The sequence below is a fragment of the Molothrus ater genome, chromosome 24, assembly GCF_012460135.2.
Source record: "Molothrus ater isolate BHLD 08-10-18 breed brown headed cowbird chromosome 24, BPBGC_Mater_1.1, whole genome shotgun sequence".
Taxonomy (NCBI): domain Eukaryota; kingdom Metazoa; phylum Chordata; class Aves; order Passeriformes; family Icteridae; genus Molothrus; species Molothrus ater.
In genome coordinates this window covers 5629191-5656181 of record NC_050501.2, presented here as the reverse complement: position 1 = coordinate 5656181, position 26991 = coordinate 5629191, and the positions used below count along the sequence as shown (strand labels likewise).

At 53.4% G+C, this 26991-nt stretch overlaps 2 protein-coding genes across 2 annotated transcripts in view; both read left to right on the top strand.

The window, feature by feature from the left end:
- Positions 1-6883, top strand: part of LOC118695371 (uncharacterized) — a 17294-nt gene extending 10411 nt beyond the window's left edge. Inside the window, exon 5 of the mRNA XM_036396885.1 lies at positions 6753-6883. Coding sequence (XP_036252778.1) covers positions 6753-6883 — 131 coding nt within the window. The remainder of the gene's footprint in view (positions 1-6752) is intronic.
- Positions 6884-12152: 5269 nt separating this feature from the next.
- Positions 12153-26102, top strand: RNF19B (ring finger protein 19B). The gene is given in 12 exon segments (XM_036397158.1): positions 12153-12500; positions 12502-12599; positions 12602-12703; positions 12706-12826; positions 17812-18017; positions 20355-20499; positions 21433-21595; positions 22024-22138; positions 22589-22729; positions 22889-23096; positions 24559-24690; positions 25312-26102. Coding segments are annotated over 12 exon segments (2148 nt in total). The 5' UTR covers positions 12153-12258; the 3' UTR covers positions 25787-26102.
- Positions 26103-26991: the final 889 nt, after the last annotated feature.

Below are 26991 nucleotides of genomic sequence, written 5' to 3'. Positions count from 1 at the left end.
ATTTTGTTGAACCAACACTTTTCCGAGGCATTTAAAGGGCTGGGGGCTGTGACCCAGTGGGACCATGGAGAAATGCAGCCAGGAGTGCTTGAGAGTGTAACTGCAAACAAGAAGCATAAACATGCTTTAACTGGGGAAGCAATTGCTGTGTGAGGCACAGTCCCTCCCCACCAAGGCACACGTGCTGGGCCTACTGGGACCACTGCTGCTTGTGGGATGGAAAGTGCCAACAGCAACAGCTTGTGCTGCTCTGTGGGGCTTCTCTGGGAGCAAGGGGTGGGAGCTCCATGCTGGGAGGGTGACAGGCAGTGCTGTCACCCAGGTGGCTGCAGGGCCAGCTGCATTCCAAGCCTCTGGCATGGGCAGGCAGGGAGGGAGGGCCCGTCAGTGCTCTGTGCCAGCCCTCAGCTTGCCCAGGGCAGCTGTGCTGGGAGGGAGCCAGCTCTGCATGGGCCCCTGTGCCCCAACGGGGACCTCATGGGCACAGCCTGAGCTGGGCTCCCAGGCCAGCTTGGGAAGGGTGCAGGGAGGAGTTAACACTGCTGTTCTTCTGCAGTTTCATTCCCAGGTTGTGGTTCTGCATGACCAGCAGCAAGACTGCTTCAAAGTCATGTTCCAACTTGATTTTTTTTCAAGGTTATTCAAAATTCAGTGCAGGAACGGCACAGGGCCTCTCACAAACAGAAAGGCCAAGTCACCCCTCCTAGTCCTTGACCTTCTCCGTGGCTCAGCTGGCTCTCTTTGCTTTCCCCCATACTTGCCTACACTGCAAAAGGGCTGATCATGTGAATATTTACAAAGCCTGGCATCTGCACATCAGCTGCAGCAGATGAGCTCTGACCGCTCCCGGTGCTTGGTGTGACCCTGTCCCCACAGCCATGCTCTGTCACCTGTGTGTTCAGCCCCACCACAGACTGTCACTGGCAAGCACACAAAAATACAGAAATACATTAACAGGGAACTCGTGCTCCCTCCTGGGAAAAGTGCTATGGACCTGTGAGCCTCTGCAGAGACCTGGAGCAGCAGGAGGAGCTGCCTTTGTGCCAGTGTCAGAGAAGGCTGGGAGCTGAGCCGTCCTGTGTGAGACATTTTAATCCTGCCTATTTCACAGGCTGTCTTGGCCACGACTCCACTGCAGTGAACATTTTTCCCCTTCTTTGTCGGGGCCTCACAGGCACTACTGGTGTTTGTTTTCACTCCTTATCTGGTGCCACTGGGAGCAGGCCGGGCAGCAGTGCCAGCAAGGAGAGTCAAGGAGAGTGGGAATACACATTCCCACTGGCTGCCTGGCCACCTGGAGACCCTTGATCCTCTCCCTAAAGCCAGGCTGAAATTTCTTTCTGCTGGGTAGCTGTTTGTTAAATAGTTGAGGTTACTTGAGTAATCAATAGTTCTCTGGTTCCCAACAGAAATATATCCCATTGGCCAAATCAGCTTTTCTATTTTGCTATAAACTGCTCCTGACTCTCAGCTGTTGAAGGATGGAGGTGCATTCCTGATTTACCTGCACAGAACCCACTCTCTTCTTTCCTCCTGCCACCACTTTTTTCTCTCTGAGGTTGAGCTGTAAGGGCTGGAAGCCACACGGAGAAATCACTGGAGTCATTCAGTCTCAGCCTTCTCTTGGCCCTGCCCCATAGCTCTTCTCTGTGCTTGCTTCTCCAAGGAGAGAGGTTGAGAGTCAATGGGATCCTCATGGAAGGGCACTGCTGACACAACTCCCAGTCCATGGACTCCAAAACAACTTGGTCAGCTGCTGCCAGCTGAAGAAAAATTGTTCCCATCCCACAGCAGGAGCTGATATCCAGAGAACCAGGGCTGGAGGACAAGGCACATAGTGAGGTTCCATGGCTGCACATAAATTTTCCTTGCAAACAGGCAAAGGCCCCAACTCCCAGGAGCTGGATTCCTGGTTCCACCCCGGCAGCCAAAGGCTGGGCTGTGGCTCTGGGCTCCAATTCCTTGTGACTGAAGGAGGCCACGAGGTTTGTTTGCTGCTGGGGCAGTGGAAACGCCTACTTGCTGTGCATTGTGAGCATCTCTGCACATCTCTGTTTTTTCCAAACCAGAAAAGGTCACAGAGACCCAAGACAAACCCACTTCCCTCCTTCACTGAACTCCTTCTGCCTCGCACATGCTTTTGTTGCCATCCTTGCTTGCCAAGGCAGGAACAAAACACTGGGGTTTGGCAGGGCTCAGAGCCTTGGCGTGTTGGATGGAAAGAGGCATTCTTGGTCCTCAGCCGGGGACAGGGCTCTGCTCCATGTCCTCTGCCAGATTTTCAAAGCTGTGATTTCGCTGCTCATCCCATGCTGAGGGCACCGTTGGGGATGGGGAGCACCCTGGGTGCTGGGCTGTGGATCCTGCAGGAGATCCATGGAAGGGGAGTGGAATAGCTGGAGCAGCACCCAGAGCTGTGTGAACTCCTGCATGCTGCTGAGTGCTGAGCTTCACATCCAGGGGAAAGCACAGGAGCTGGTGCTGCCTGAGAGGCTTTTCCCAAAAAAATGCCAATTCCAGAGGAGCAGGGAAAGGCAGAGGGAGGCCATGTAAAGCCAGGCTGTCTCTGCTTGGTTTAAATAGGGCTGGTTTTGCTGACAGCTCCCCCTGAGAGCCTGCAGGGAGGGATTCTGTAAACTCAGTGGTAGCTGAGAGGCTCTTGGCAGCTACTGCTGTTTCAGTGTCAGGCACTGGACTTTTCCTGGTGCTCAGGGAAAAGGGATGGCAGGGCTGGGCAGATGAGAGGCTGCTGCTCCCTGTTAGAGGATGCTCTGGAGCAACAGCAGGGCTGATTTTCAGAGAAGCATTTGAGGTCTCAGTGCACACTGATTTGCCCCAGAAACCTCCTACTCAATTTTCTGCTGTGCACAGCCCAGCCTGAGGCAGCACAGGGGGGCAGTTTGCTCCAACAGTGGTTAAGACAGCCCACAGATGACAAGCCCCAGCGAGGGATGAGTGTTTCTCATGGTGGTAAAGGGTGAGGGAGAAGAGGCATTTCTGGTTGTGGTAAAGGTGGGTTGTGCTTCAAGTTAGAGCGAATGGGCTTGTGGTCATGCATCAAGGAAGGTGTGGGTCAGCAACAAAAACCCAACAGAACAAACCCCATTTGCCTTCCCATGCCAGCCCAGGAATGAAGGACAAACTACAGCTCCTCTCTCCCTTTGCCCACCTTGTTGTGCTGCAGAGAACACTGCACAGGGGAACACCGCCTGGGCTGAGCTGGGGAACGGGGGCCTGGCAGCCAAGGGAAAGATCTCAGCTGAGACAAGGGAACCCTGAGCAAGCACATGTTCAGAGTGAGAGGCTCACACATTCCCACCCGGTTAATGCTGGCTCAGCCTCTGGAAAATGACAAAAGTTTTCCTTGTGTGGGGCCAGAGGGCTGTGCTGGGAGCTCTCTCTGCTCCCCCAGCCCGGCTGCAGGCAAGAGGTGCTGCTGGCAGGGTCCAGAATCGCTGTTCTTTCCCCTTTTCACAGCTGTTGCTGGTATGAAGTGGGACTGTTCCCAGGCAGTTCTCAGCAGGAACTGCCCTTTCCAGGGCTGACCACATGGGCTCTTTTCCCCTTCCCACCTCCAGACAGCAGCCACAGTTTTGGGTACGTTCTAGTCTTGGCAAAGCACTGCCCTTCCTGCTCCTCTTCCTCACATGACACACAGGAGAGGGAGGCTGTGGCCTGTGGAAGGGGAATGTTTGTTCCTGGACTGAGATCAATACAATTCTTGAGCCAGTCCTCCCAAAGCTCAGAGAGAGACAGAAGAAAAGTTGGGATCAGCTCACACAGTGGGGATTTGCACCCCAAACTGTCAGTCTGTGCCTGGCACAGAGATCTGACACCAGCTCTCCTTTTCCAGGGCAGCATGGGGAGGCAGAGCTTACAGGAACACCAGGGCATGTTGTGGAACATTATTTCACACCTGATGCAGTGTATAGCACAAAGGGCACCGGGCAAAGCTAAGGGAGGGCAGGAAGGAGGCAGCAGGGTTGCTGCTGCTGGAAGCTGAGGGTCAAACACCTCTGCAGGCAGTGAGACTGTGCAGGAGTTACCACAGATTTCAGGGTGGGAAACCCCAGGGTTCAGAGCTTAGGCCAGTTTCTAAGAGAAAAGAGCTGGACTAGCAGGAAAGGGGAATGATTCCAGGCCAGCTTTCTGGCAGTGCTGGATCTCAGAGGACACTGATGGCACAGAAGGGGGTGGGTTTGGGCACATCCCAGCCAGGAGCTTGGGAGTCCTTTGGAAAACCCAAATAATGCAACTGAGCTAAATCAGAGAGGAGTGGTCTGGCTAAGGCCAGTCTGAATAATTCCTTCCACTCTCTCTTTGCTTTTGTGCAGTGAGGCAGGAAGCTGAAATTCTCTGGCTGATTTGGGGAGTCCAGAGGTTCAGTGACCACTGATCATGCTGGCTCTGAGGAACAGATGAGTGTGTTAGCACCCAGCCCTCCTCTCAGCTCCCTCCTGACTCCTTAGCACACATCCACAGAATTTCCTGGCTTTTTGTTTCAGAACTCAGGAAAATTCCTGCCACCAGCGCTGAGTTAAATTGAAAGTTGGTAAATTCAGGAGGCTTCTTTTGACAAGGGACTAACCTTTGGAATTGCCTCAAGAGCTGGTAAAGTCAAAGAATAACTGGCTTGGAAAATCCTGATGGTTTTATGACCTTTACATGTCTGTACTTCTGTACCCAGACAAGGGTCACCACACTGCTCCAAGGCATGGACAGTGGGATAAAGGAAGAGTTCTCTCCTGTCTTTCCCTGTCCTGGTGTGATTGCCATTGCTCAGCTCTGTAAAGCACAGGAATTACTCCAGGCCAGGCAGAGTGGCTGGAGTGCTGAGCCTGTTCCCATAAACCCCACTTTGGGATGTGAATTCAGGTCTCTCCACGACCTCCTGACAAGTGAGGGAATGTGGATGTGGCCATTGCTGAAGGGCTTCAGAAGGACCTGTGAGGGCAGTTTGTGCTCTTGTCCTTGGAGCTTCTGCTGAGACCTTTCCTTTCCAGGTGCTTTGTGGGATTGAAGCCCAAACCTCCTTGGAGGCCAGGCAGCCACAGGGACAGGCTTCATCACCACCTGCCCATGGCAGCAGGTCCCAGTGGCTGCGAGGTCATGGAGCTTTCTCCCACCAGCAGGTCCCTGTGAACAGTGGATTATGCCCTGGCAATAGGGACACTGCAACATGCAAGCCCCAAAACTGCAGTGCCTGCTCCACTACACAGCAAAATAGGTCGTGCATCAGCAAATGAAAAAGGACAGATGGTGTCTGCTAATACAGCTTAGTTTATGGCCTGCAGGATTAACTCACTAGTTGTCATGTCTGCAGAAAATAGGAAATGGGTGGGTCAGCTGGAGGAATGTGTGGTGTGCCCAGCCCTACCTGTGCTGTGGGATGCACCAGCTGGAGAGGATGTCAGAGATCCTGTGAGGTTTTGAGATTTGCTGTGAAGGGCTGCCAGTGTCTTTGGGGGGCTCCAGGCACTGGAGATGGTGCCTTGTACCAAGCTTCCTGCCCATCTTGGATTCCACAGTCCCACTGCAAGGTCAGCGCTGCAGGGACTGATGTGAGCTGAGCAGGGATCTCCAGCAGACACGGGGACACCCTCTGTGGTCTCTGCTCCAGCAGCTCTGCAGGAGGGAGCCACAGCTTTCCTGTCCTGTGCCAGCTGCAGCACAGCCTCCAGTTCAGCCTTTTGAACTCACCAGCACCCACGTGTCTGCAGGAGTAAGACCGAAAGCTGAGGCAGAAGCCTCAGGTCTTTTCAATGCCTCCTCTGTGACACACTGTTCTTCCTTTCTGGAAACCAGGCCAGTGCCTCACTCTGTTCTCCTTGCAGAAATCCAAGCCCGTGCTAGAGCTCTGCCTTGTGCATCTGCTCTCTGAAGGGCAGGGACAAACTCTGCCTTAGCTCTCCATGGGTGCTCCTTCTGAAGATTTCACTTTGATCTTGCTGCTTCTGCTGTGGCCAGGTTTGCTCGTGTCCTGCAAGATGCTGAGCATCCCAAAAAGCAGCTGGCATCAGGAGATACTCCAGAGCCAGGAGCATGCCATGCCATGCCATGCCATCATCTCCATGCCTCTTGGCCTTCTGCTGTCACAGGTGTTTGTCACCACCACCTTCTAACCACAGCCAGCCATCACAGGCACTGAGGTTTTCTCCAGTGACAATTTGCCTGTGTTTACGCCAACACCAAACACTTAATTGTCTATTCAATGACTCAGGTGAGGAGGGAGTCTGGCTCCTTCCTCCTGCCATAGGATCTGGCCAGCCTATCTGATGGCAGCACCCTACAGCGCTAAACCTTCTCAGTTATAAATCCCCCATCATTAAGGGTAGCAGGTCAGTGGCGAGAGTGACTTGAGAGCGGGGATCATTGTCACTTCTATCCCCAAAGCTGTTCAGTGAGCGTGGAGGTGAATAAAGAACACAGAACAGCCTGTGCTTTTATTACAAAAGGAAATGCTGCTTTTTGTGGAGGGGAAAAGCATGTCAGATTACTATTATAAGTAATTGCTTAATGGCCCTACCTCTGCGTCATTGCTGAAGTACATCCGAGTCCTTTTTGGGGTCTCTCCTCACTGCACGTGTGTCACCAACGGGGCCAAGCCCGTGGCCATCCCAGCTGTGGGAGCCCTGCAGGAGACAGGATGGGGGAGCTATGTGGGCACCAGAGCCTCCACATCCTTCCCCCTCGAAATCTCCCCACCTCCCACCTCTTTTATCAGCTGCTGACAAGACTTGCCATGTGTGTAGGCGGCTCCCAAGCTTCCAAGACGATTCCCCGCTCCCCCAGCTCCAGCCGTGAGAGGAGCGCCCAGGATTTCGGGGGAGGGGGAGCTCGGCGCTTCTCCGGCTGCCGGCCTGCTCTGCAGGGCCTCTTGTGATGCTTTCTGAGAGCTCCATGTGGTAACTCTATCGCTCTCTCTCTCTCTTCCCTCTCTCTCCCAGGATTTCACATGACAGCCTCTTCCCCAGAAGTCACAGCAGGGAGTGGAAGATTGCTGTGTGGGTGTTAGGAGGGAGCAGAGTGGGATGGGGAGATGGAGGGGAGAGGAGGTGTAACCACAGACTAAACCAGAACAAATCCTCTTGGAAGAGCCTTGCATTTCTGATCCCAAGGCTCTCATCTCCTGCCTCTTCCTCTTCATTTAAAAGAATGTCCAATCCTTGTTAAGTCCAGCAGAGAAAAGAGGAGTCAAGCACAATCATCTCCTTCCTTCCTGAACATCATCTCAGGGGACCAGGAGAGGCAAACAGAACACGAACTAAGTGGAGAGAGGCAGAGATGTGCACACTGGGGAGAGCTCTCCCAGCCACGGGTGTCTTCCCTGGAGAGACATGAGTGGCCGTTAATGACATCTCCATCTGACAAACGATCACAGTGCATGTCATTATGAGCCAGTGCTCCGGGGCCCTGGCAGAAAATGACCCCAATGAGCTTCAGTTCTTGCAATCACAGCTGCTCCCCGTGAACATTCAGTGTTTAGCGAGTGCAGCCCTCGGGCTTCGGGGTTAAACCTCGCCAAATGCCTCGGGCAAGCCGAGATTGACATCCTGCCCTGGAGCTGGGACCCCTAAAAAGAGGAGTAGGGACGCCCACGTGCCTCTGGCACAACTCTCCCGGGCAGGGAGCTGGGGGGCACCTCTCAGTGCACTTCTGAGAGGTTTAAATTTACCTCTGTGCTACTTAAATCTGTCTGCCCTCTCATCTTCCTCCAGATGCTGTGAGCAGCACATCTCAGGTGGGGCCCGTGGTGGGTCCTCAGCAGAGAGACCCCTGAAACTGCCATCTGCATTTTGGCATCCTGATGCACCTGGATCACTTTAACAGCCCTGGCTGTCCACCTGAATAGGGCCAAAGGTCTCAGCTGCCCAGTAAAATCAGAGCTGAGTCATTCTCGAGCCTCCCTGTGCAAAACGAGGAAGAATTTGGTGTAAAGCTGCTCCCCTCCTTCCTGCATTTCATCAGCAAGCAGCAACACGAGCTGGGGTTTTCTCTAAACTCTGCAATGCAGCCTGTCCCCTTGAATAAGCCCCAATCCCGCTGGGAAAAGTGGGAGAAACCCTGAGGAGACCACGGACTTCCAGAGAAAAGAGGCAGTGCTAGGGAGGGGTTCCACACCTCAGTGCCTGCATTCCAGAGGTTTAAGGCAGATTGGATCTTTGTGTGTCCTGAACAGATGTTTCAAACACCCCCTGTGTCCTGCACGCCAGGGGAGGAGAGCACCAGGCAGGTATTTCCCGTACCTGTGATATTTGGGTCACCAGGAGGGGGGAAAGGTGGGCAAAAGGGATGTGGTAGGAGCTGGAATTTCAATTTTATCAGCTGCAAACACAAACGGACATGCCTCCTGCCACAGCGATATTCCTGGCCAGGCACACCCGGTTCCTCCATGCAGTCTGACTTTCACAATCCCTTCCCAGCAGCTCAGCCTCTGCTTTCACTCTCTGAATTACCAAGGGGAATTTTCATTACATCACCAGAGGGCGCTTCCTCCTCGACAGTGACAGAGCTGTCGCTCTGCTTTGGGGGGGTTTTTGGGCTGTGGGTGACGAGGATATTTCTCTGGAAAGAGAAATACCTCCCAAAAGCAGATTCCAGCCCAGCTCAGCCTCCCAGTGGCTCCATCCAGGCTGGGAACGGCACTGGGCAGTGTGGGGTGGCTCCAACCGGTTGTCTGGACAAAGCCTTCTCCCTGGAAGCCTTCCTGGGGGACACAGCGCTTTCAGGCAGCTTTAAAAGCCGCCTGTGGAATCCAGCGGGGTCGGAAGTCAGCAATCTTCCAGCTTTCTGCCAGCGTAAGCAAAAGCAAATTTGCCTATTGGAGCTGGGATTTGCAGAACGATTCGCTGCAGCGTTTGAATCCCCCCTGCCACGCCCGTTCTGTGTCTTTTTTTTTTTGTTTGTTTGGTTTGGGTTTATCTTTTCAAATATCCCCCAGTTTAACGGTCAGGCTTGGTGGCAGCTTCCCGCAGCTCGGGGAGGGGTGATCTGATCTCTCTCCAATCCGGTGACTTCCCAATCAGCCTCTTTCCTCCCTGGCAGCTTGCTTTCCTGCCCTCTGCCTCCAGTTCCTGGCTGTTTGTCTTGGCGTGGTTTTGTTGGTTGTTTTTGGGGATTTTTTTTTTGAATCAAAAAAACTACCGGGTTCAAACTGCTCGTCGGGAAACGCTGAGCAGGAGCCCTGCTCCTGGCAAGGGCTGTGGAAACACACATGGAGAAACACCTCTGCCATGGAGAACTTGTTTTTAAGTAGCTGGGACCACAGTGGGGTCCGGACAGTTGGAAATCTGTATCTCAGAGCTCCATAAAGCACTGAGTTCCCTCAGATGCATAACCACTGGCAAGAGCTGTGCACAGCTTGGGAGGAGGGAAGATGGCTCTGAAGTCACTGATTTACCGTGGCCTCCCCAGCCTTGCTGGTATTGTGATTCCTCATATAAGGCAGTGAAGAGTCATTTCTGCCCATCAGCCCATCCTTTCCCAGGAGCTCCAGATGGTTTTGCTCCCTGTCTCTCTTATGTCTGCACTACTGGTAATTCAGGCCTGTCTCACATTAGCTCTTGAGCTGAAACCTTCCCACAATTAGTTCGAGTCTGCTTCTGCGCTGCAGAGGACGTAGGGCTGAGCTGGCACAGCGCTGTCTGGGAGATCCGTCCACACAAGTCCTGTTCAGGTTTCTCTATTTCAGTCAAGAGTGTGATTTTTCTAGTGAAATCATCAAAGCAAGACAGTCTCTGCTACAGATGGGCATCGACAGCCATTTGAAAATGCCTCATACCTGGCTTGTCTCAAGACAGGAGTAGTTAATTTCAATATAATCTCATTTTACACCACTATAACATCTCTCCCTTCTTCATCTAGCTCTCCTTTCCCAGAAAAGGGTCCTTTTCCTCTGGGAGCTCCACACCACAAAGTATCAGGGAAATCTTCATGCCTGCCCAGGACCACAGTCAGCAACTCACTGCTCAGGGAAAATGTGCTCCACAGACACCCTGGAAGCATCCCTGCTTCTCTTGGAGCAGAGCTGTTTGGCCCTTGCCAAATTTACTTGCTAATAAACAGGGTTTTTTGATCCCAGGCAGGAATTTACATCTGAGGCCAAACTTAAGTGTGGTCCAAAACTTCCAGCTGGTCCAAAGCCCTGTGTGCTGTGGCAGGAACGTGAAGGGCTGACAAATGTCTGGGAATGCTCTCTGGGGAAGGACTTGGGTGTAGCAGACATCTTGGGATAAGCAGCTAGGGAGGGTGTAGGGCAGGCACAGAATTAATGGAGAAGGAGCACAGGGAAAAGCAGGATTGCTGCAGGGCATTTAGGAGGAGGAAGCTTCATTTGTGCAGGTGATTTACTCCTTCTGTGCCTTCATTCACCCATCAGACAGGGAAGTGTCATCATTATCCTCGGGGTGCGGCAGATCTGGGGGTCTTTGCCTACAGCAATGCAGCAGCACCAGCACCGAAATCCTGGTTCCTTGTTCCCATCCCAGTTCTTGGAAGGATCCTGCTAATCATAATCATGCAAACAGGCTTTGCTGAGGGAGATGATTTCAGGAATGGTGATAGCTGGGAGACAGTGATGGAGCCACACTTGTCACATGAATAACCACAGTCTGTCCAGGCAGAGCTGACAGTCTAAGGCAAGGCAGCTCCTTCTGTGCTGATTTAAGAGGCTCTTCGTAGACACAGCAGATCTTTCTGCTTCATCTCCCTGCATAATAAGAAGCAGCATCCTTCCTGTTAGTTTATCTGCCTTTGGATGGGATGTGAGGCTGGCAGACCCCTCTGGGCACAGGGGAACCCTGGAAGGAAACGAAGGCTTTTAACTTTCTGCATGAGTGCAGTGAGAATGTGGGTTGTAGTTTCAGTGCCTCTAAACCTGGCACTCGGGAGGAGTTCCCAGCTGAGTAAATCTTTACGTGATCTTCAGAAACCTTATCAAGGAGGGACACACAGCAGGGGACAAGGTGCTTCACTGGGATGGATGGATTTAGAGGAGGTCCTGAGGTTATAGACACCCCTCAACAACAAGAGATGTTAAAAAGCAAACTGCCCAGGGTTCTTTTTAAATAGAAACCGTTTTGGTTTTTTTCTGCACAATCCAGCCAGATTCCCCCTATTCCAGGCCCTAGGTGAGGCAGCCATGGCAGTGCTGAGTGAGGATGTTGAGGAGATGTAAAGCTGAAGGGAGAATCATAGAATAAGCCGAGACACAAGGGACCTATCAGGAACATTGAGTCCAACTCCTGGCCTTATGCAGGACCCATGAATGCCACCACGTGCCTGAGAGTGTTACCCAAATATTCCCAAATATTGAGGGAATCGGGGCGTGAGGGGAAAACGGGAGCGCTGAGGGGACCCAGGGGCTGAGGGGAGCGGGTGTTGAGAGGAGCCAAGGGTGCTGAGGGGAAATGGAAGGGAGACAGGGGTGTTTAGGGGACATGGGGGCACTGAGGGGAGCAGGGGGTGCTGATGGAACCGGGAAGCTGAGGAGAGTCGGGCGCTGAGGGGAGCCAGGGGCTGAGGGGAGCAATGGCGTGAAGGGAGCAGGGATGAGGGGAGCAGAGGACTGAGGAGAGCAATGGCGCTGAGGGAGCAGGGCTGAGGGGAGCAGGGACTGAGGGGAGCAATGGCGCTGAGGGAGCCAGGGGCTGAGGAGCAATGGCGCTGAGGGGAGCAGGGACTGAGGGGAGCAATGGCGCTGAGGGGAGCAGGGACTGAGGGGAGCAGGGACTGAGGAGAGCAATGGCGCTGAGGGGAGCAGGGACTGAGGGGAGCAATGGCGCTGAGGGGAGGGGGACTGAGGAGAGCAATGGCGCTGAGGGAGCAGGACTGAGGGGAGCAATGGCGCTGGGGGAAGCGGGACTGAGGGGAGCGGGGACTGAGGAGAGAGGCGCTCAATGGCGCTGGGGGAGCAGGGACTGAGGAGAGCAATGGCGCTGAAGGGCGGGGGACACTGAGGGGAGCCCAGAAGCAGAGCGGAGGCTCAGCTCTACCTCACTGAGACCCTTCAGAGCCACTTTCGGGCACCGCAGGCTCCGGGACTGCCCGGGGGCGGTGCCCACAACCGAAATGGCGGCGGCGGCGGCCGCGCCGGTGGGGGCGGGACGAGGCGGGGCCGCGCTCACCGGCCCGGCGCCGCTCTCGTTACAGCGCGGCCGAGGCAGCGCCCGGCGGGACGCGGCGCCCGGCCCCCGCACTGATCCGCTGCCTCCACCTCGGACCCCGCCGCCGGTGACACCGCGGGCTAACCTCGCCGCCATGGGCTCCGAGCGGGACTCCGAATCGCCGCGCTCCTCATCCATCCACTCGGCCGCCGCCAAGTGCCCCAAGCCCGGCCGCCGCCGCCGCCTCTCCTTCCAGAGCGTCTTCTCCGCCGCCGCCGCCTCCGCCGCGGGCGGCCGCCGCCGCGCCAAGGCCGAGCCGCCCCCGGCCGCCCCGCCGCCGCCCCCGCCGCCCCGCCGGCCTCCGCCGCCGCCACCGCCGCCGCCGCCGCCGCCGCCCCCGAGGAGGCTCCGGTGGTCCGGAGGGCGAGGAGGAGCTGGAGTGCCCGCTGTGCCTGGTGCGGCAGCCGGCGGAGAACGCGCCGCGGCTGCTGTCGTGCCGCACCGGTCGTGCGGGGCCTGCCTGCGGCAGTACCTGCGCATCGAGATCACCGAGTCCCGCGTCAACATCTGCTGCCCCGAGTGCAGCGAGCGCCTCAACCCGCCGACATCCGCCGCCTGCTCCGCGACTCCCCGCACCTCGTCGCCAAGTACGAGGAGTTCATGCTGCGCCGCTGCCTCGCCGCCGATCCCGACTGCCGCTGGTGTCCGGCCCCCGACTGCGGGTGAGTGATGCGGGGAACGAGCGGTGGCCGTGGGTGATGCCGCTCCGTGCTGGGACAGCCCGGGCAGAGGGGGACCTGCTTGACTCTCCGTCCTGGGACAGCCTGGGGAGTGGGGAACAGCTGTGCCCTAGGGTTCTGTCCTCCTGTCCTCTCTATCCTGGCACAGCGTGTCCTTTACATCGTGGGACAGCTTGGCAGGGGAAACCTGCTGTCTCCTTAGGGTGCTGCCCCGTCTGTCTGTCCTGGGGTGTGTTGGGAAGGTAGACCCTGTCCTGGAGGGATGCTGCCTGTCCCAACACGTGCTGGGATGCTGGGATAGCTGGGTGAAGCGGAACCGCTGTGCCTGCTGCCTCTCCCCAGCAGGTCCTGCGGATGCATCCGGCCGGGATGGCACTGGGATTCACTGTCCTGCCCGTGCCCACGTGGGTCACAGGACAGCACCGAGAGCGCTGGCTCACCTCAGCAGGGTGCTGCTGATGATACACGACTGGTCCTGCTGTGTCCCATGAAGAGCCTCGGTGCAGGGGTTCTTTGCTTATCTGCAGTCTGTTCAGGACAGCTGAGAGGCCTTGGGTACCAAAATTCCATCTATCCCCATTATCTCGCAAGAGCTGCAGGAGTTGACCTTGGGGGTTGTGAAAACATAGATTGGGTAGGAGTGATATGACTTGAAGGGGGTTTTAGCAGAGCCATCGCTTCCCTAATAGAACAGAAACCTTTTCTCCTGCACTAATGGTAAGTGTGGACTTTCCCAGCTGTGCATTTCTCTGCCGGTCCTGGGGACAGTGCATGGGGACAAGGCTGCAGCCCCCAGTAGTGGGGAAGAAGGAACAGTAACCAGTCACTTTTTCCCGATGAGGACAACAATACACAGCAGAGAGGAGTGATGTTGACTCACTGTCCATTTCCCAAGTGAGGAAACGTCTGTCTGTCCAGAAGTCAGCCCAGCCAAGCCTGATGACTGTGTAGTTACAAACGTGTTGCTTTCATTTTCTCTTCCCTTTTCTTTTAAACGAACTCTGGTAGGTTTCTGTTTCGGGCGTGAGCCAAAGCTGCCTGGAAAAGGGCTTGGTCGGGAACTTAAGAGAAGTGCTGTGAAGTTGAGCTACGACTCAGCTTGGATGGCAATTTGGGTAGCAAGAACATGAAAGGAAAGTCTGACCTAGTAGTCGGAATGGAAAAGTTGGTGGGAGGATTGCGAAGATTTAATCAGAGCCTTGTAATAGGCATCCTATGCAAATCAGTGAACCTGGCTCAGGTTACCCATTTCACGGCCTCTCGAGCATCCTGTATGAGGGCTTGTTCCTTCAGAGGGTGAAGTTAACAGCAAACAACACCTTTGCTCCTTTCTGAAGCCAAATCAAGTGCAAGATCTCGACGTTTCAGCAGCGCTGGGGATAAGATCAGGGAGATAGAGCAGCCACGGGGGGAATGCCTCTGCTGCTAACCGGCTAGAGAAAATCCGGTTCCTGCTCACCGAATCTCAGCTCCCTGACTGTTGTGATGTTATCTGTGCCCAGGATAAGGTGTACGAACAGCGGCGTCACCCGGGCTGGCTGGTTGGAAGGAGCCAGCTCCAGCACGGCCCGGAGGGCGTTGCCTCTGTGACAGCAGCGCAGCCTGATCCCTTCCTCTGGGGGGGTTTGGGCAGGCTGGTGCCACGCACGGCTCTTTCTCTGAGCTAAAGCCTCCTCCCTGGCTCCTCGGGGAGCAGGATGGGCCGGGTGACATGCTGGCATCCTCCTCGCAGCTGCCCAGAAGAGCAAGAAGCCACCCCGGGGCTGTTGGAGATGTTGGAGACAGCTCTAGTGGACCAGCGCTGCTGGTGTGTCTGTAGCGCTCGAACAAAGGCTGTTGGAATCAGCCCTCCGGCAGGGAGAGGAATTAATCACCCTATTCATTCTTCCCAGCAGAGCTTGTGTGGCTGTGCTTATGTAAAATCAGGGTATGAATTATTTACAGCGGGCTTTCCCCGCTGTAGTAGTGCCGGAGTAGTACGGAGTGTAGGGCTGGGGGCACGGCAGGGTGATGTCTGGCACTGGATGTCACCCACCACTGTCACCCCGAACTGACTCTTTCAGGGTCAGAGAATCAAGGTATTCCTTTATTCTGGCCAGGATGTGCAGCAGAAATCATTTCATCCACACATGCCTGGCTTGTGCAGTGAAAAATCCCCTCACCCCACCTGGTTCTTTACCAGACTTTTCACATATTTACACATTAAAAACCCCAAAGAAATTCACTGTTGGTCTTAAATTCCAAAATGATTCCATCTCCTATTGGCTATTGATCCCTTCGATGCTAATTCTGTCCTCATTCTTCGGTTCTCTTATCGACCTTTCCCCAGACCAGGTGTCTCCAGCCTCACCAGGGGGTGATGTTTGTTGATGTCCCTTTACTTCCTCTGTTTCTCCTGGCTCCTCCCAATCTGTTGATGTTCAGCTCATGAGGCCTCACCCGGCCTTTTGAAGGGAAACTTCAATTCCCCTCCCCCTGGGCAAAGGCCAACAAAACCCCTGAGTGAAGTCACAACAAAAAATGCTAAAAGTTGTATTATTTCCGATGCCACCGAGCCGCCCCACAAGGGCTGGGGTGGCGTTCTCTGGTCACCCCCACCGAGGTGGCAGCACCAAGGGGCTGCAGGGCTGTGACAGGACCCTAAAAACATCCTGTGCCTTCCTCCTGCATCCCACAGCATTTCCTAAATGAAAGAGCCTGGCTGTGCTGCCCGGGAGAAGGAGGAGGAGGAGGAGGAGGAGGGCAACACAACACCGGTGCGTGTTGCCATGGAAACGCTGGTCAATTGATGCGCCATCAATCGCAAAACAAATCATTTTCTGTGTTTGCAGCTCTGGTTTTTGTTGGTTTTTTTTCCCCCCTTTGCTACAATCGGGTGGTATCGCTGTCTAGTGTTTGTCACACTGCAGCCTTCCCAAAAGCTTGGGAGAAAAACAGAACCTTTAAAGAAAACGGAGGTGTGTGGGCTGAGATCCGTGAATGGGCAGGAGGAGGGACAGAGGAGACTCGTGGCCATCCAAGGAGGGGGCTGGAAATGGAGCTGTGCCATTCCTGGGGTCTCAGAAAGACACTCACGTTGCTTTGTGGGGAAAACTCAGGCAGGAGAACTCAGTTTCTCTTCTTACCTGAAGGGATTGAGCCTAAAAATGGTCATTTAAGCCAGCAATATGGCAGAGGTCAGTGGGAGAGGAGAATCCTGCCATGACTGTTCCTCAGCATTTCACTTCAAAACCCACTTTCCAGTTGACCTTGACGTGGAGATGTGTTATTTCCATCCCCACTAGACAGTCCTGGAGCTTCTTTCCCCACAGCTGTGGGCTTGTGCATGGTATTTATCATTTCAGCTCCAGCAATAAAATATAAATGCTGATGATTTAAATTTCTTGAGTGTTTAAAAAAACGCAACATTTTGAGTGAGGAGTTAATTTAGAGTGTGCTTAATATATTACACTGAGCTCTCCTAGGCTGCTGTTCTGGTTTGAAATAGCAGTGTCACAACACAGCTGGGCAAATGAAGCTTTTCCTTTCTGTTTTGCCAAGGGCAGGGTGAGGAAATTTAGTGAGATATTCCTTAGACAAGATGCACAGGAATCAAATTCATCCCTCCCAACCCCCTGGGTCATTTCCATCACAGAATTATCATATAGGAACAGAGTGGTTTGGGGTGGAATGGACCTTAAAATTCATCCACTCATGGGCTAGGACATTTCCAGGGCTGGAGTTTTCCCACCTCCCCTGCTGCTGGGCTCAGGTGCAGGTGTGTGGATGCACAGGTAGGGCTGCAGTCGTGCCTGGCAGCCCTCAGATGTTGTTTCTCTGGCGATGCTGTCGTAGCCTGGCAGGATGAAGTTGCTCAAACTCCCACGGGATATGAATCATTGTGGTATGACACATTCAGTGGTTCTCACGCTGCTGCCTCGGAGAAGAAGAGGCAAAATACAACTCGAGCCACACAAGCTCTAAATATGAAACCTTAAATAGGAGTTATTCTCCTCTGACCACTAACAAAAATACCCTTTTTGCCATATGGGTGTTGCAGGACTGGGAAGGCGCTTCTGCAATTGCTCATGTCAGCCCCTGCCAATGGAAACAGCCTCATCCTCAGTGCCTGTCAGTCAGATTTCTGCAGCACTGCTTGGTGATGCTGCTTAGGCTTCTGTGTACACAGGACACTTCCTTCTGGGCGTGTCACGCTGCTGTCACAGTGAGCTGGTTGAGCTTGGCCTCTCTGTCTTGCACAGTTGGTTATTTCACTCCAGTTTTGGCTTGTTCCAAAAGCAGGGCATTGTTCTTCACCACTCTTTGGAAAAGGAAGCTCTGAGGAGCTCGCTTGTTGACTTAGCTACATATGGAACTGTTATTCTGGATCTGTTATTCCACTTCTTTAGGATCATTCAGTTGATAGAAGTGCCCAGGACAAGCTCAGCTTTCCTGGACTCCTCTGGGCCATCCATAGATCTGTCCTAAGGAAATGAGGGATGCCTGGAAAGAGCAGCTGGGAGGAAACAGCAAGGAGTTAGCTGGGCACACTGGGCCAGACAAATCTGCCCTGTGTGAGCTGCCAGTGAGAACTGCCAGCAGTTACTGAGGAGAGAACAACTCAGCATCTCAAGCTGCCTGCATGAAAGGTCCCTGCCCTGAGTAACCCAATTAGCACTGCTTAATTCCAGGCCCTGCAGAGCCCAGGAATGTGTCTGGTGTGGAGGCTGGTGACCAGGAACGAGGTGGGCTGCTGGCTCTGGGTGTGAATGAAGGAACCCTCACTTGGGAACTTTATAAAAGCAACTCTCGCTTGGTGACTTTATAAAAGCGACTCTCACTTGGTGACTTTATAAAAGCAACTCTCACTTGGTGACTTTATAAAAGCGACTCTTGCTTGGGAACTTTTATAAAAGCAACTCTTGCTTGGGAACTTTTATAAAAGCAACTCTCACTTGGGAACTCTGTGTTTCGCTTCCTGCCCGCAGGTACGCAGTGATCGCCTACGGCTGTGCCAGCTGCCCCAAGCTGACCTGTGAGAGGGAGGGCTGCCAGACAGAGTTCTGCTACCACTGCAAGCAGATCTGGCACCCCAACCAAACGTGTGACATGGCCCGGCAGCAGCGGGCACAGACCCTGCGCGTACGCACCAAGCACACCTCGGGCCTCAGCTACGGCCAGGAGTCCGGGCCAGGTATGGATTCGCCCTTTTTCCATAAAATATCCTCTTGGGAAGGGTGAAAGTTTGACAAGAAAGTCTCTCTCAGGTGTGTGTGCTTGGCAGAAAGATTTTTGAATGTGGAATCGGGAGAAGGAATAGGAATAAAAGCAAGTTTTGATATAGAAGAAAAGAGTTGCTGAGCCAGTCTTAGTGGATAAACCAAGGAGGCAAAGGGTTTAGTCAGAAGGGGTTCTTATGACTTAGAGCAAAGGATAAACCCACCTCAAAACAAAAATATATTTTTACTAAGCAGAAAGATAGCACAGGCAAACAAGCCTGCCAATGTTGCAAGTAGAAAAAAGGGCTCAGAATTTTCCACTGCAAGAAAACCGAAAAACAACTTCTAGCTTAAACTGTAATGTGCTAACTTTTAGTGATTGGAGAACAGTACCATGAATATGGTAATTATAGTAGTTATGATGGGCTATAGATAAAAGTTAAGGTATAGATTGGTTCTGCCATATTGAGATGCTCAGCAAAGAAAAGTAAATAATGCATTGTAACCAAAAGAAAAGTATAGAATGCATTTGTAACCTAAAAAAAAGTAAATAATGCATTTGTAACCAAAAGAAAAATATATAATGCATTGTAACCTAAAAGAAAGTATATAATGAATTTGTAACCAAAAGAAAAGTCCATAATGCATTGTAACCAAACCCAAAGGGTCTCCAGGCCTGCCTGCAGCTGGAGCTGACAGCTGTGGGCACAGCTCTGTCACCCACCACCCTGGACTGCTGGAACCTCTTGGATACAATAAACTGCATTTTGAAGAACCCACCCATCCCTCATTTTGGCTCTTACAATATCCCAAGTTCAGAGACACCCACTAGGCTCCAGTTCCTTGCCCTGCAAGAGTCACACCCTGATTTTTTGGCTGCTTGGCTCTTGTGTGTGTGTGTGTGTGATGAGGAAGCAGCACCACTGTGCAAACCTCCTCCCCTCGAAGTTCTCCAGCAGCTGTGAAACCCAGAGTCATTTCCCCTCCTCCTGTGTGTTAGAACACATCTGATCTCTTCCAGCAGCAGCAAATAGATCAGTAGGTGATGATGTGCTTTGGGTCCTTTTGTGTCACGGCTCTGCTTGTGGCTCCTTTGATCTTGGATGTTCTTGCTTTTTTGCTGATCTAAACCCTGAACAAGCAGTCACGTTTTTACTGTTGCAGCTTCAAAGTTGCCTGGTGGTGAAGAGCAGCATTCATGGCCAGCTGAGCGTGGGGAGCTCTGCTCTGTGCACTGTTAGGTCTTGGTAATGGCAGCTACCAAAAAAATGCCAACCCACAGAACTCCTCCACTGCCTGGCTGGAGCTGCTGTGTCTGCTGAGTTTGTGTTCCTTAAAAATAACTGTATTTACTCTGGAAGTGGGCAGTGAGGCCATTTGTTAAAGCTCTGCCCTACCCCCAAACAAAATACCCTGGTTTTCCTTCTGTGTGAGGAGTTTAAATATTAAATTCACCCAGCGTGGAGCTGTCGTGGGTGGTTCTGAGGTGGCTTAGTGGTGTGCTGAGGTCCAACATGCCCAAATTTAGAGAACCCTAAGAATGGACAGCATAGATGCTGCCCCAGCCAGCAGAAAAACCCAGTTTTTCTATGCTGTTAAAGAGATCCCTGCCAGGAAGGGCACTTAGCCATGGGAAGGGAGGTTTTTGAGACAGTGGTTTCTCCCCACCCTGCCGTGCTGGATCCAGCCTGGTGATTAATAAGGTGTGAGCTGGGCTCACAGCTGGATTTCATCTTGCTGAGCTTTGCAGGGGCCAGCAGAGCCCTGAACCACGGCACAGCCATTGCATAACCACGATCAGATGATGCCTGAATTAAGGAAGGGATGAAAACCCCTTATCCTGCTCTGCCAGCAGCAGGCTGGGGCCTGGGCAGCCTCTGCAGCTGTGCGTGGCTGCAGCCCCTGCTCCCCTAAAGGCCAGGTTTGGGGTTTCTCCAGTGCCTGTTCTCCCAGCTGTTGTGTTGTTCTTGGCCCATGAATCACCTGCATGGAGCAATTCAATAATGGCTCCTTGTGCTGGGCAGGTAGGACTTGTTCCCTGTGTTTAAGCATGAATTCTGGAGTACATCCCGTTCAAGATTAGAAGGAAGCTTTTAAAAGTGGCTGTTGTTCCCAGTCCCTGCTGTTGGTGGGGTCTGTCACATCAAAATTATCTTCTCTGAGATAAATTGAAGACACACCATCCCCTGCGAGCAGCAGAGGTGTTCTGCTAGTGAGCAAATAAAGATTCCAATCCTTGATGGGAATGCCCTGGCTGATTGCTGGCTCTGAGAGCAGCGATGCCACCTGGATCCCCTGTTTCCTCCCCTCAGCTGATGACATCAAGCCGTGCCCGCGCTGCAGCGCTTACATCATCAAGATGAACGATGGCAGCTGCAACCACATGACGTGCGCCGTGTGCGGCTGCGAGTTCTGCTGGCTCTGCATGAAGGAGATCTCAGACCTGCATTACCTCAGGTGAGCAGGGCACCAGCACGTGCCTCTCCCAGCCTCTGTGGAGGAGTTCACTGCCCCTGCTGGACTTTCACCCTCCTGCTTCAGCCAAATGTTATTGTTTCTGACCCAAAGAGATGACCTCTGGTCCCACTTTGCAGCACTCAGATGCTCTTCCCACACCAAACAAAGCTCCTGATGCGATTACCTTTGGGAGCTCTTGGTGTACTGACTATTAAACATGGACCCAATAGTGTGATAATCACCTTTTGGGGGAAAAAAAGACAGAAAACTTATTTGTGTTCTCTACCTCCTTCCTAAGTTTTGGGGGTAGAAAACACAGAAAACTTATTTGTGTTGTCTATCTCCTTCCTAAGTTTTGGGGATAAAAAAGACAGAAAACTTATTTGTGTTCTCTACCTCCTTCCTAAGTTCTGGTATAAAAAAGACAGAAAACTTATTTGTGTTCTCTACCTCCTTCCTAAGTTTTGGGGTAAAAAAGACAGAAAACTTATTTGTGTTGCCTACCTCCTTCCTAAGTTTGGGGGTAAAAAAGACAGAAAACTTATTTGTGTTCTCTACCTCCTTCCTAAGTTCTGGTATAAAAAAGACAGAAAACTTGTTTGTGTTCTCTACCTCCTTCCTAAGTTTTGGGGTAAAAAAGACAGAAAACTTGTTTGTGTTGTCTGCCTCCTTCCTAAGTTCTGGTATAAAAAAGACAGAAAACTTATTTGTGTTCTCTACCTCCTTCCTAAGTTTTGGGGGTAAAAAAGACAGAAAACTTGTGTTCTCTACCTCCTTCCTAAGTTTGGGGGTAGAAAAGACAGAAAACTTATTTGTGTTGTCTACCTGCTTCCTAAATTTTGGATGTTATTCACGTGCAAGTTGACCTTGGGGTTCTCAGGAGCTTGCAGGAATTGCTGGAGTGCTCATGTCATTTTTTTCCCTTCCATGAAGCCCCTCTGGCTGTACATTCTGGGGCAAAAAGCCATGGAGTCGTAAAAAGAAGATTCTCTGGCAGCTGGGCACGTTGATTGGAGCTCCTGTGGGCATTTCCCTCATTGCTGGCATTGCCATCCCTGCCATGGTCATTGGCATCCCTGTGTACGTGGGGAGGAAGGTGAGTGTGGGGGGCAGAAGGGTTTGGGATGTTGTCTGTGCTGACCAGAAATTTAGAGCTGATAGGAAGGGTGGATCTTCTCATAGGACCCAAATTCAGTTTTCTTTTCTAAAGCTTCTCTTATCTCCTGGGCTTTGTGTGGGCAGGGGGAAGGTGGTGGCTGATAGTCCTGGCGCATTTTGCATTTCTTTTGTGCCTCTGCCTCGACCCAGGAGCACCCAGGGGGTCCCTTTTGAGCCCATCAGCCCTGTACTCGTTGTTGCTGCTTTTTCTTCAACACAGACCCTCCTGCCAGGTCTGCTCTGTGAGGAGATCTGTGCTCAAAATGAGGCTCTTCAAGGGCTCTGGCAGCTGGCAGAGCTGTAAAATCACTTCTTAATGTCCTCTGGGACTCTGCTGTTCTCACCTGGTGCATTTTCTTCCACCAGATCCACAGCAGGTATGAGGGGAAGAAAACCTCCAAGCACAAGAGGAACTTGGCCATCACTGGTGGGGTCACCCTGTCTGTCATTGCCTCCCCAGTCATTGCTGCTGTCAGTGTTGGTAAGTGGGCTCAGCCCTGTCCCTTCTGCTGGCCCAGGAGCCACTGAGACATGGGGGTGGCCCAGCCCAGTGCCATGGGGGTGGCCAAAGGACAATTTGCAGAGTGTGGCTCTCTGTGGCTTTGGGCACAATGCTGTCTCACATCCTGGTGTGCTCAGGCTGGCCCACAGCCAGCACAGGGCTTGTCTGCACCACCACAGCCCATCCTGGAGTCCCTTTGTCACACAGAGCTGTCTCCTGTCATGCTTTGGTGGCTGATGCCTTGGGGGTTCAGTGCTCTTGGGGTTCCCCCACTCAGCCCACAGTGCTCCTCCACTCTCTGTCTGCATAATTGTGAATTGGAGCCTTTAAAAGCAACAAAAACACGACTGAGAGAGTCTCTAAAAAATCTTTTCTGTCTGCCCAACACATCTTTAAGCTCCTCTTAACCCAGCTCATCCTCCTCTGCAGGAATTGGGGTCCCCATCATGCTGGCCTACGTCTATGGGGTCGTGCCCATCTCGCTGTGCCGGGGTGGCGGCTGCGGGGTCAGCACAGCCAATGGAAAGGGGGTGAAAATCGAGTTTGATGAAGATGATGGACCCATCACAGGTAATAACTGGTGATGGGAAGGGGGTGAAGCAAAATGCTCTTGTTGTTGCCTCTTGTAATCAAATGCTTTGAGGTCCTGATGTCTCCCAAATCTGAGACATCACAGCCGAGCGCTCCCACTGCCAATTCCAACCCTCTGTGTGCTCTCCTTCCCCGCAGTGGCCGACGCCTGGAGAGCCCTGAAGAACCCCAGCATTGGAGAGAGCAGCATTGAGGGGCTGACCAGCGTGCTGAGCACCAGTGGCAGCCCCACAGACGGGCTCAGTGTCATCCAGGGCAACTACAGCGAGACCGCCAGCTTTGCTGCCCTGTCCGGGGGCACCCTGAGCGGAGGGGTCCTCTCGGGGAGCAAGGGGAAGTACAGCAGGTAACTGGGCTCTGGGGAGAGCAGAGGGCTCCCCAAGGGCTGTGTGGGTGTTGGCTCACTTCAGTGAGCCTACAGGCTCGGCTTAAAAATCGTGGGTAAATGATTTTTGGATAAATGATAAATGGAGGTTAAAAATCATGGATAAATTCTTCATTGGATATGAAAAGTTGTAATTTTTTTTTACCTCTTTTTTTATTTATTTCCATTCCATGGGAGGGTTAGACACATTTCTTTCTGGAGTAATCCCCCCCAGCAGAGTTCCTGGAGGTTTGAAAGCAGCCATGTCCACAAGGGCAGGCCTCAATGTGGCCTTCCAGTGCTTAAAGAGTCTTAGTAAAAAGCTGGAGAACAACTAATTGCAAAGGAAGATAGTTATAGGACAAGGGGGAATGGCTTTAAACTGAAAGAGAAAAAATTTAGATCATATGTGAGGAAGAAATTCTCCCCTGTGAGGGTGGCAAGGCTCTGGCACAGGATGCCCAGAGGAGCTGGGGCTGCCCCTGGATCCCTGGAAGTATCCAAGGACAGGTTGGATGGAGCTTGGAGCACCCTGGGAGAGTGGGAAGTGTGTTTGATAGTGGATAGTGGGTTTGTTTTGGGGAGTTTTCCAGGAGTGTGATGAAGCTGCTTGGATCTAGGGGTTGTGTCGTGGTGTTTTGTCTGGGTCTGCTGTAGAATAACCAGGTCTAGGAGATCACTTAGGATGATCTGGAACCCAGAGCCAGTCAGGGTGGGGAGACACTGGCACAGATTGCCCAGAGAGGTTGTGGGGTCCCCATCCTTGGAGATATTCCAAGACCTGGTTGGATGGGGCTCTGAGCAGCCTGGTCTAGGAGAAAGCGTTCCTGTATGTGGGGGTTGGAACTGGATGATCTTTAAAGTCCTTTCCAAACCCAAACCATTCCATGATTCTGTTTCTAGTCCTTGCAAGGAGGACAGATCCCTCCTGAGCTCCTTGAGACCACAGAGCTGATGCTTCAGCTGAATTTGGAACAGCACAGAGCTCCTGCCTGCCCTGCTTAAAGCTATTCCAGCCCTGTTATCCCAGCCTGGAGGCTTTGATGCTTCCTGTTCTGCAGGCAGGATCATGGCTCTCCAAGTCAGGAGGTTACACCACAGTTTTCCTCCTAACTTGCCTGTGAGTCAGTTTGCTGGGTAATTAGAGCCACGTGTTGATGTGGCAGCCAGGATGTAATCACGGCTCTGTGAGATCCATGGAAATCAGCTCTGAGCAGGAATCGTGTGAGTCATGGATGTAAACACGGCCTTACTTTCGTCATGGAAAACAGAATGGATCTGCCTAAATGCAGCCAAAAATGAGCCTCAACGAGAGCAGCCACTGGGCTTAAACTGCTGTCACACTGACCTGGGCCAGCTCACGGGGATTCTTGCTTTCCCTTGAGGAGCAGGGATGGGTTGGTGCCCCTAAAGCATTTCTGAGGAACCCTCTTCTTTCCTGCAGGCTGGAAGTCCAGGCAGATGTGCAGAAGGAGATTTTCCCCAAAGACTCAGTCAGTTTGGGGGCCATCAGTGACAACGCCAGCACCCGAGCCATGGCTGGTTCCATCATCAGCTCCTACAACCCCCAGGACAGGTAGGAGGACCTGGAGTGCTGGGGAGAGCGTTGGTGGAGGCTGTCCTGGAAAAATGCAGGCTCTGTGGGTGGTGGGATGGCTGTGTTTGCACAGGGATCCATCCTTCTAGCACAGGAGGAGGGCTGGGGACAGTTTGGGAGCAGCCTCCATGTGTGGGGAGGGGATCTGCAGCCCAGCACCCTCAGGAGCTGTTCTGGCACTTTGAGGGGACTCTGGAGCTTTCCCAGCCCAGCCCCAGGCTCAGTTTTGGGATGATCTTGGCTCTGTTGTGAGGATTCAAGGAGAGCAGTGAGTTGTGGGGTGATGAGCAGCTTCGTGCTCGTGTTTGGGGGGTGTGATCCTCCATCCTTCTAGCACAGGAGAAGGGCTGGGACAGTTTGGGAGCAGCCTCCATGTGTGGGGAGGGGATCTGCAGCCCAGCACCCTCAGGGGCTGTTCTGGCAGTTTGAGGGGACTCTGGAGCTTTCCTTGGCTCATCTTTGGGATGATCTTGGCTCTGTTGGGAGGATTCAAGGAGAGCAGTGGGTTGTGGGGTGATGAGCAGCATCTTGCTCCTGTTTGCGGGGGTGTGATCCTCCCAGTTGAGCCCAGTAACGTGAGGGTGGTGGTTGTCCCTGCAGGGAGTGCAATAACATGGAGATCCAGGTGGACATTGAAGCCAAACCCAGTCACTACCAGCTGACCAGCGGCAGCAGCACAGAGGACTCCCTGCACGTCCACACCCAGATGGCAGAGAACGAGGAAGAGGAGGAGGACGAGGAGGAGGAGGAGGAGGACAAGCAGGAGCAGACGTGCAAACACCAAAGCTGTGAGCAAAAGGACTGCATTGGCAGCCAGACGTGGGACATCACCCTGGCCCAGCCCGAGAGCATCCGCAGCGACCTGGAGAGCTCGGACAGCCAGTCTGACGACGTGCCCGACCTTACCTCGGACGAGTGCGAGTCCCCCCAGTGCCAGACTGCAGCAGGCTGCCCCCAAACCCCCCGAGCAAGAGGTGCCCAGAGCCCAAGTGCCCACCTGAGCCACTGTGCCCAAGCCGAGGGCTGCCGGCTGGACGAGATGGTCCAGCTGGAATGCATCGAGGCCAGAGTGTGAGCTGAGCACACTCCCACTGTCACTCTGCAGCTTCTGGGCCAGGGCTGTGTCCCTGTTGGCTTCTGTTTGCCATCCTCCAGCTGGCTCCCCCAGCCTCGCCTTGGGGAGTTGTTTCTTACATGACAGAAAAAGGAAAAAAAAAAAAGGAAAGGAAAAAAAAAAAAACAGAAATCCCCCTCGCCCTCTTTTTGTTTTAATTTATTGGTTCAAACTCTGTGAGGTGTGTAAGAGTGTAAATATGTACGTGTGTCTGTATGTCTGCAACCATCCTAAGGGACTCTTGGAATAAAGACTCTTGGTTGTCGTTCGACCTGAATCCAGCTCGTCCTTTCCAAAGCTGCAGGGAAATCTTCCAGCTGCCTTTGCCCACGTGAATGCTGTTCCCAAAGGCTTGGGAAGAGGAGAGGTCTCTCTTCTCCCTCTCCCCGTGCAGCAGGGCTGGGTACAGGTGAAAGGAGGGCAAGAACAGGAGAAAAAGGCAAATTTCCAGCACTTTGTGGGTGTGTGGGAGCTGAGGATGCTGAGAGCAGTGGCTCAGGTGGGACGTTGGGGACAATGCTTTCCCCAGAGCAGCCCCAGGAACCAGAGTTGTCCCTGGAATTAAATTGTTGGACCCCACGGGCCCTCCCACAGCCACCCCAGCAAGGCCCTGTCCCCATCCCAGTGCCTGGGATTTCCCTGGAAGCTCCCTGAGGGCAATGGCCACCAAAGCAGCTCCTCTGAGTCACCTTTGGCCAAGTCACCACCGCCCTGGCCCCTCTGCTTTGCCCTGGCCCTGCAGGGCAGTCCCTGGCACTGCTGCCCTGTGGCCTGGCAGTGTCCCAGCCCCAGGGCTGCCCCTTCCCAGACCCTCAGCTGTGGCCTGGGACCTGCCTGGCTGCTCCCAGCCTGCTGCCATGGCTTCGGGGGGTGCTGGGGGCGTGGGGAGGGGGTGAGGAAGCGCGGAATGGTGAAATGGCACAGCATGGCACGGCACGGCATGGCAGGGCATGTCACGGCACGGCTGCTGGCCCGGCAGCAAGGGGAGGGCAGGGGTGGGACACGCAGGAAAAGGTGGAGTTATCCCTTTGTCCCGGGGAGCTGGTCTGACAGGAATTGGAGCAGCAGGAGGGTGGCTCCGGGTGGCCCCGGTGTCCCGGTCCTGCCCCGTGCCAGACCCGATGGATCCGGGGGCTGAGGGCAGGGCAGGGCACCGGAGGGCTCTG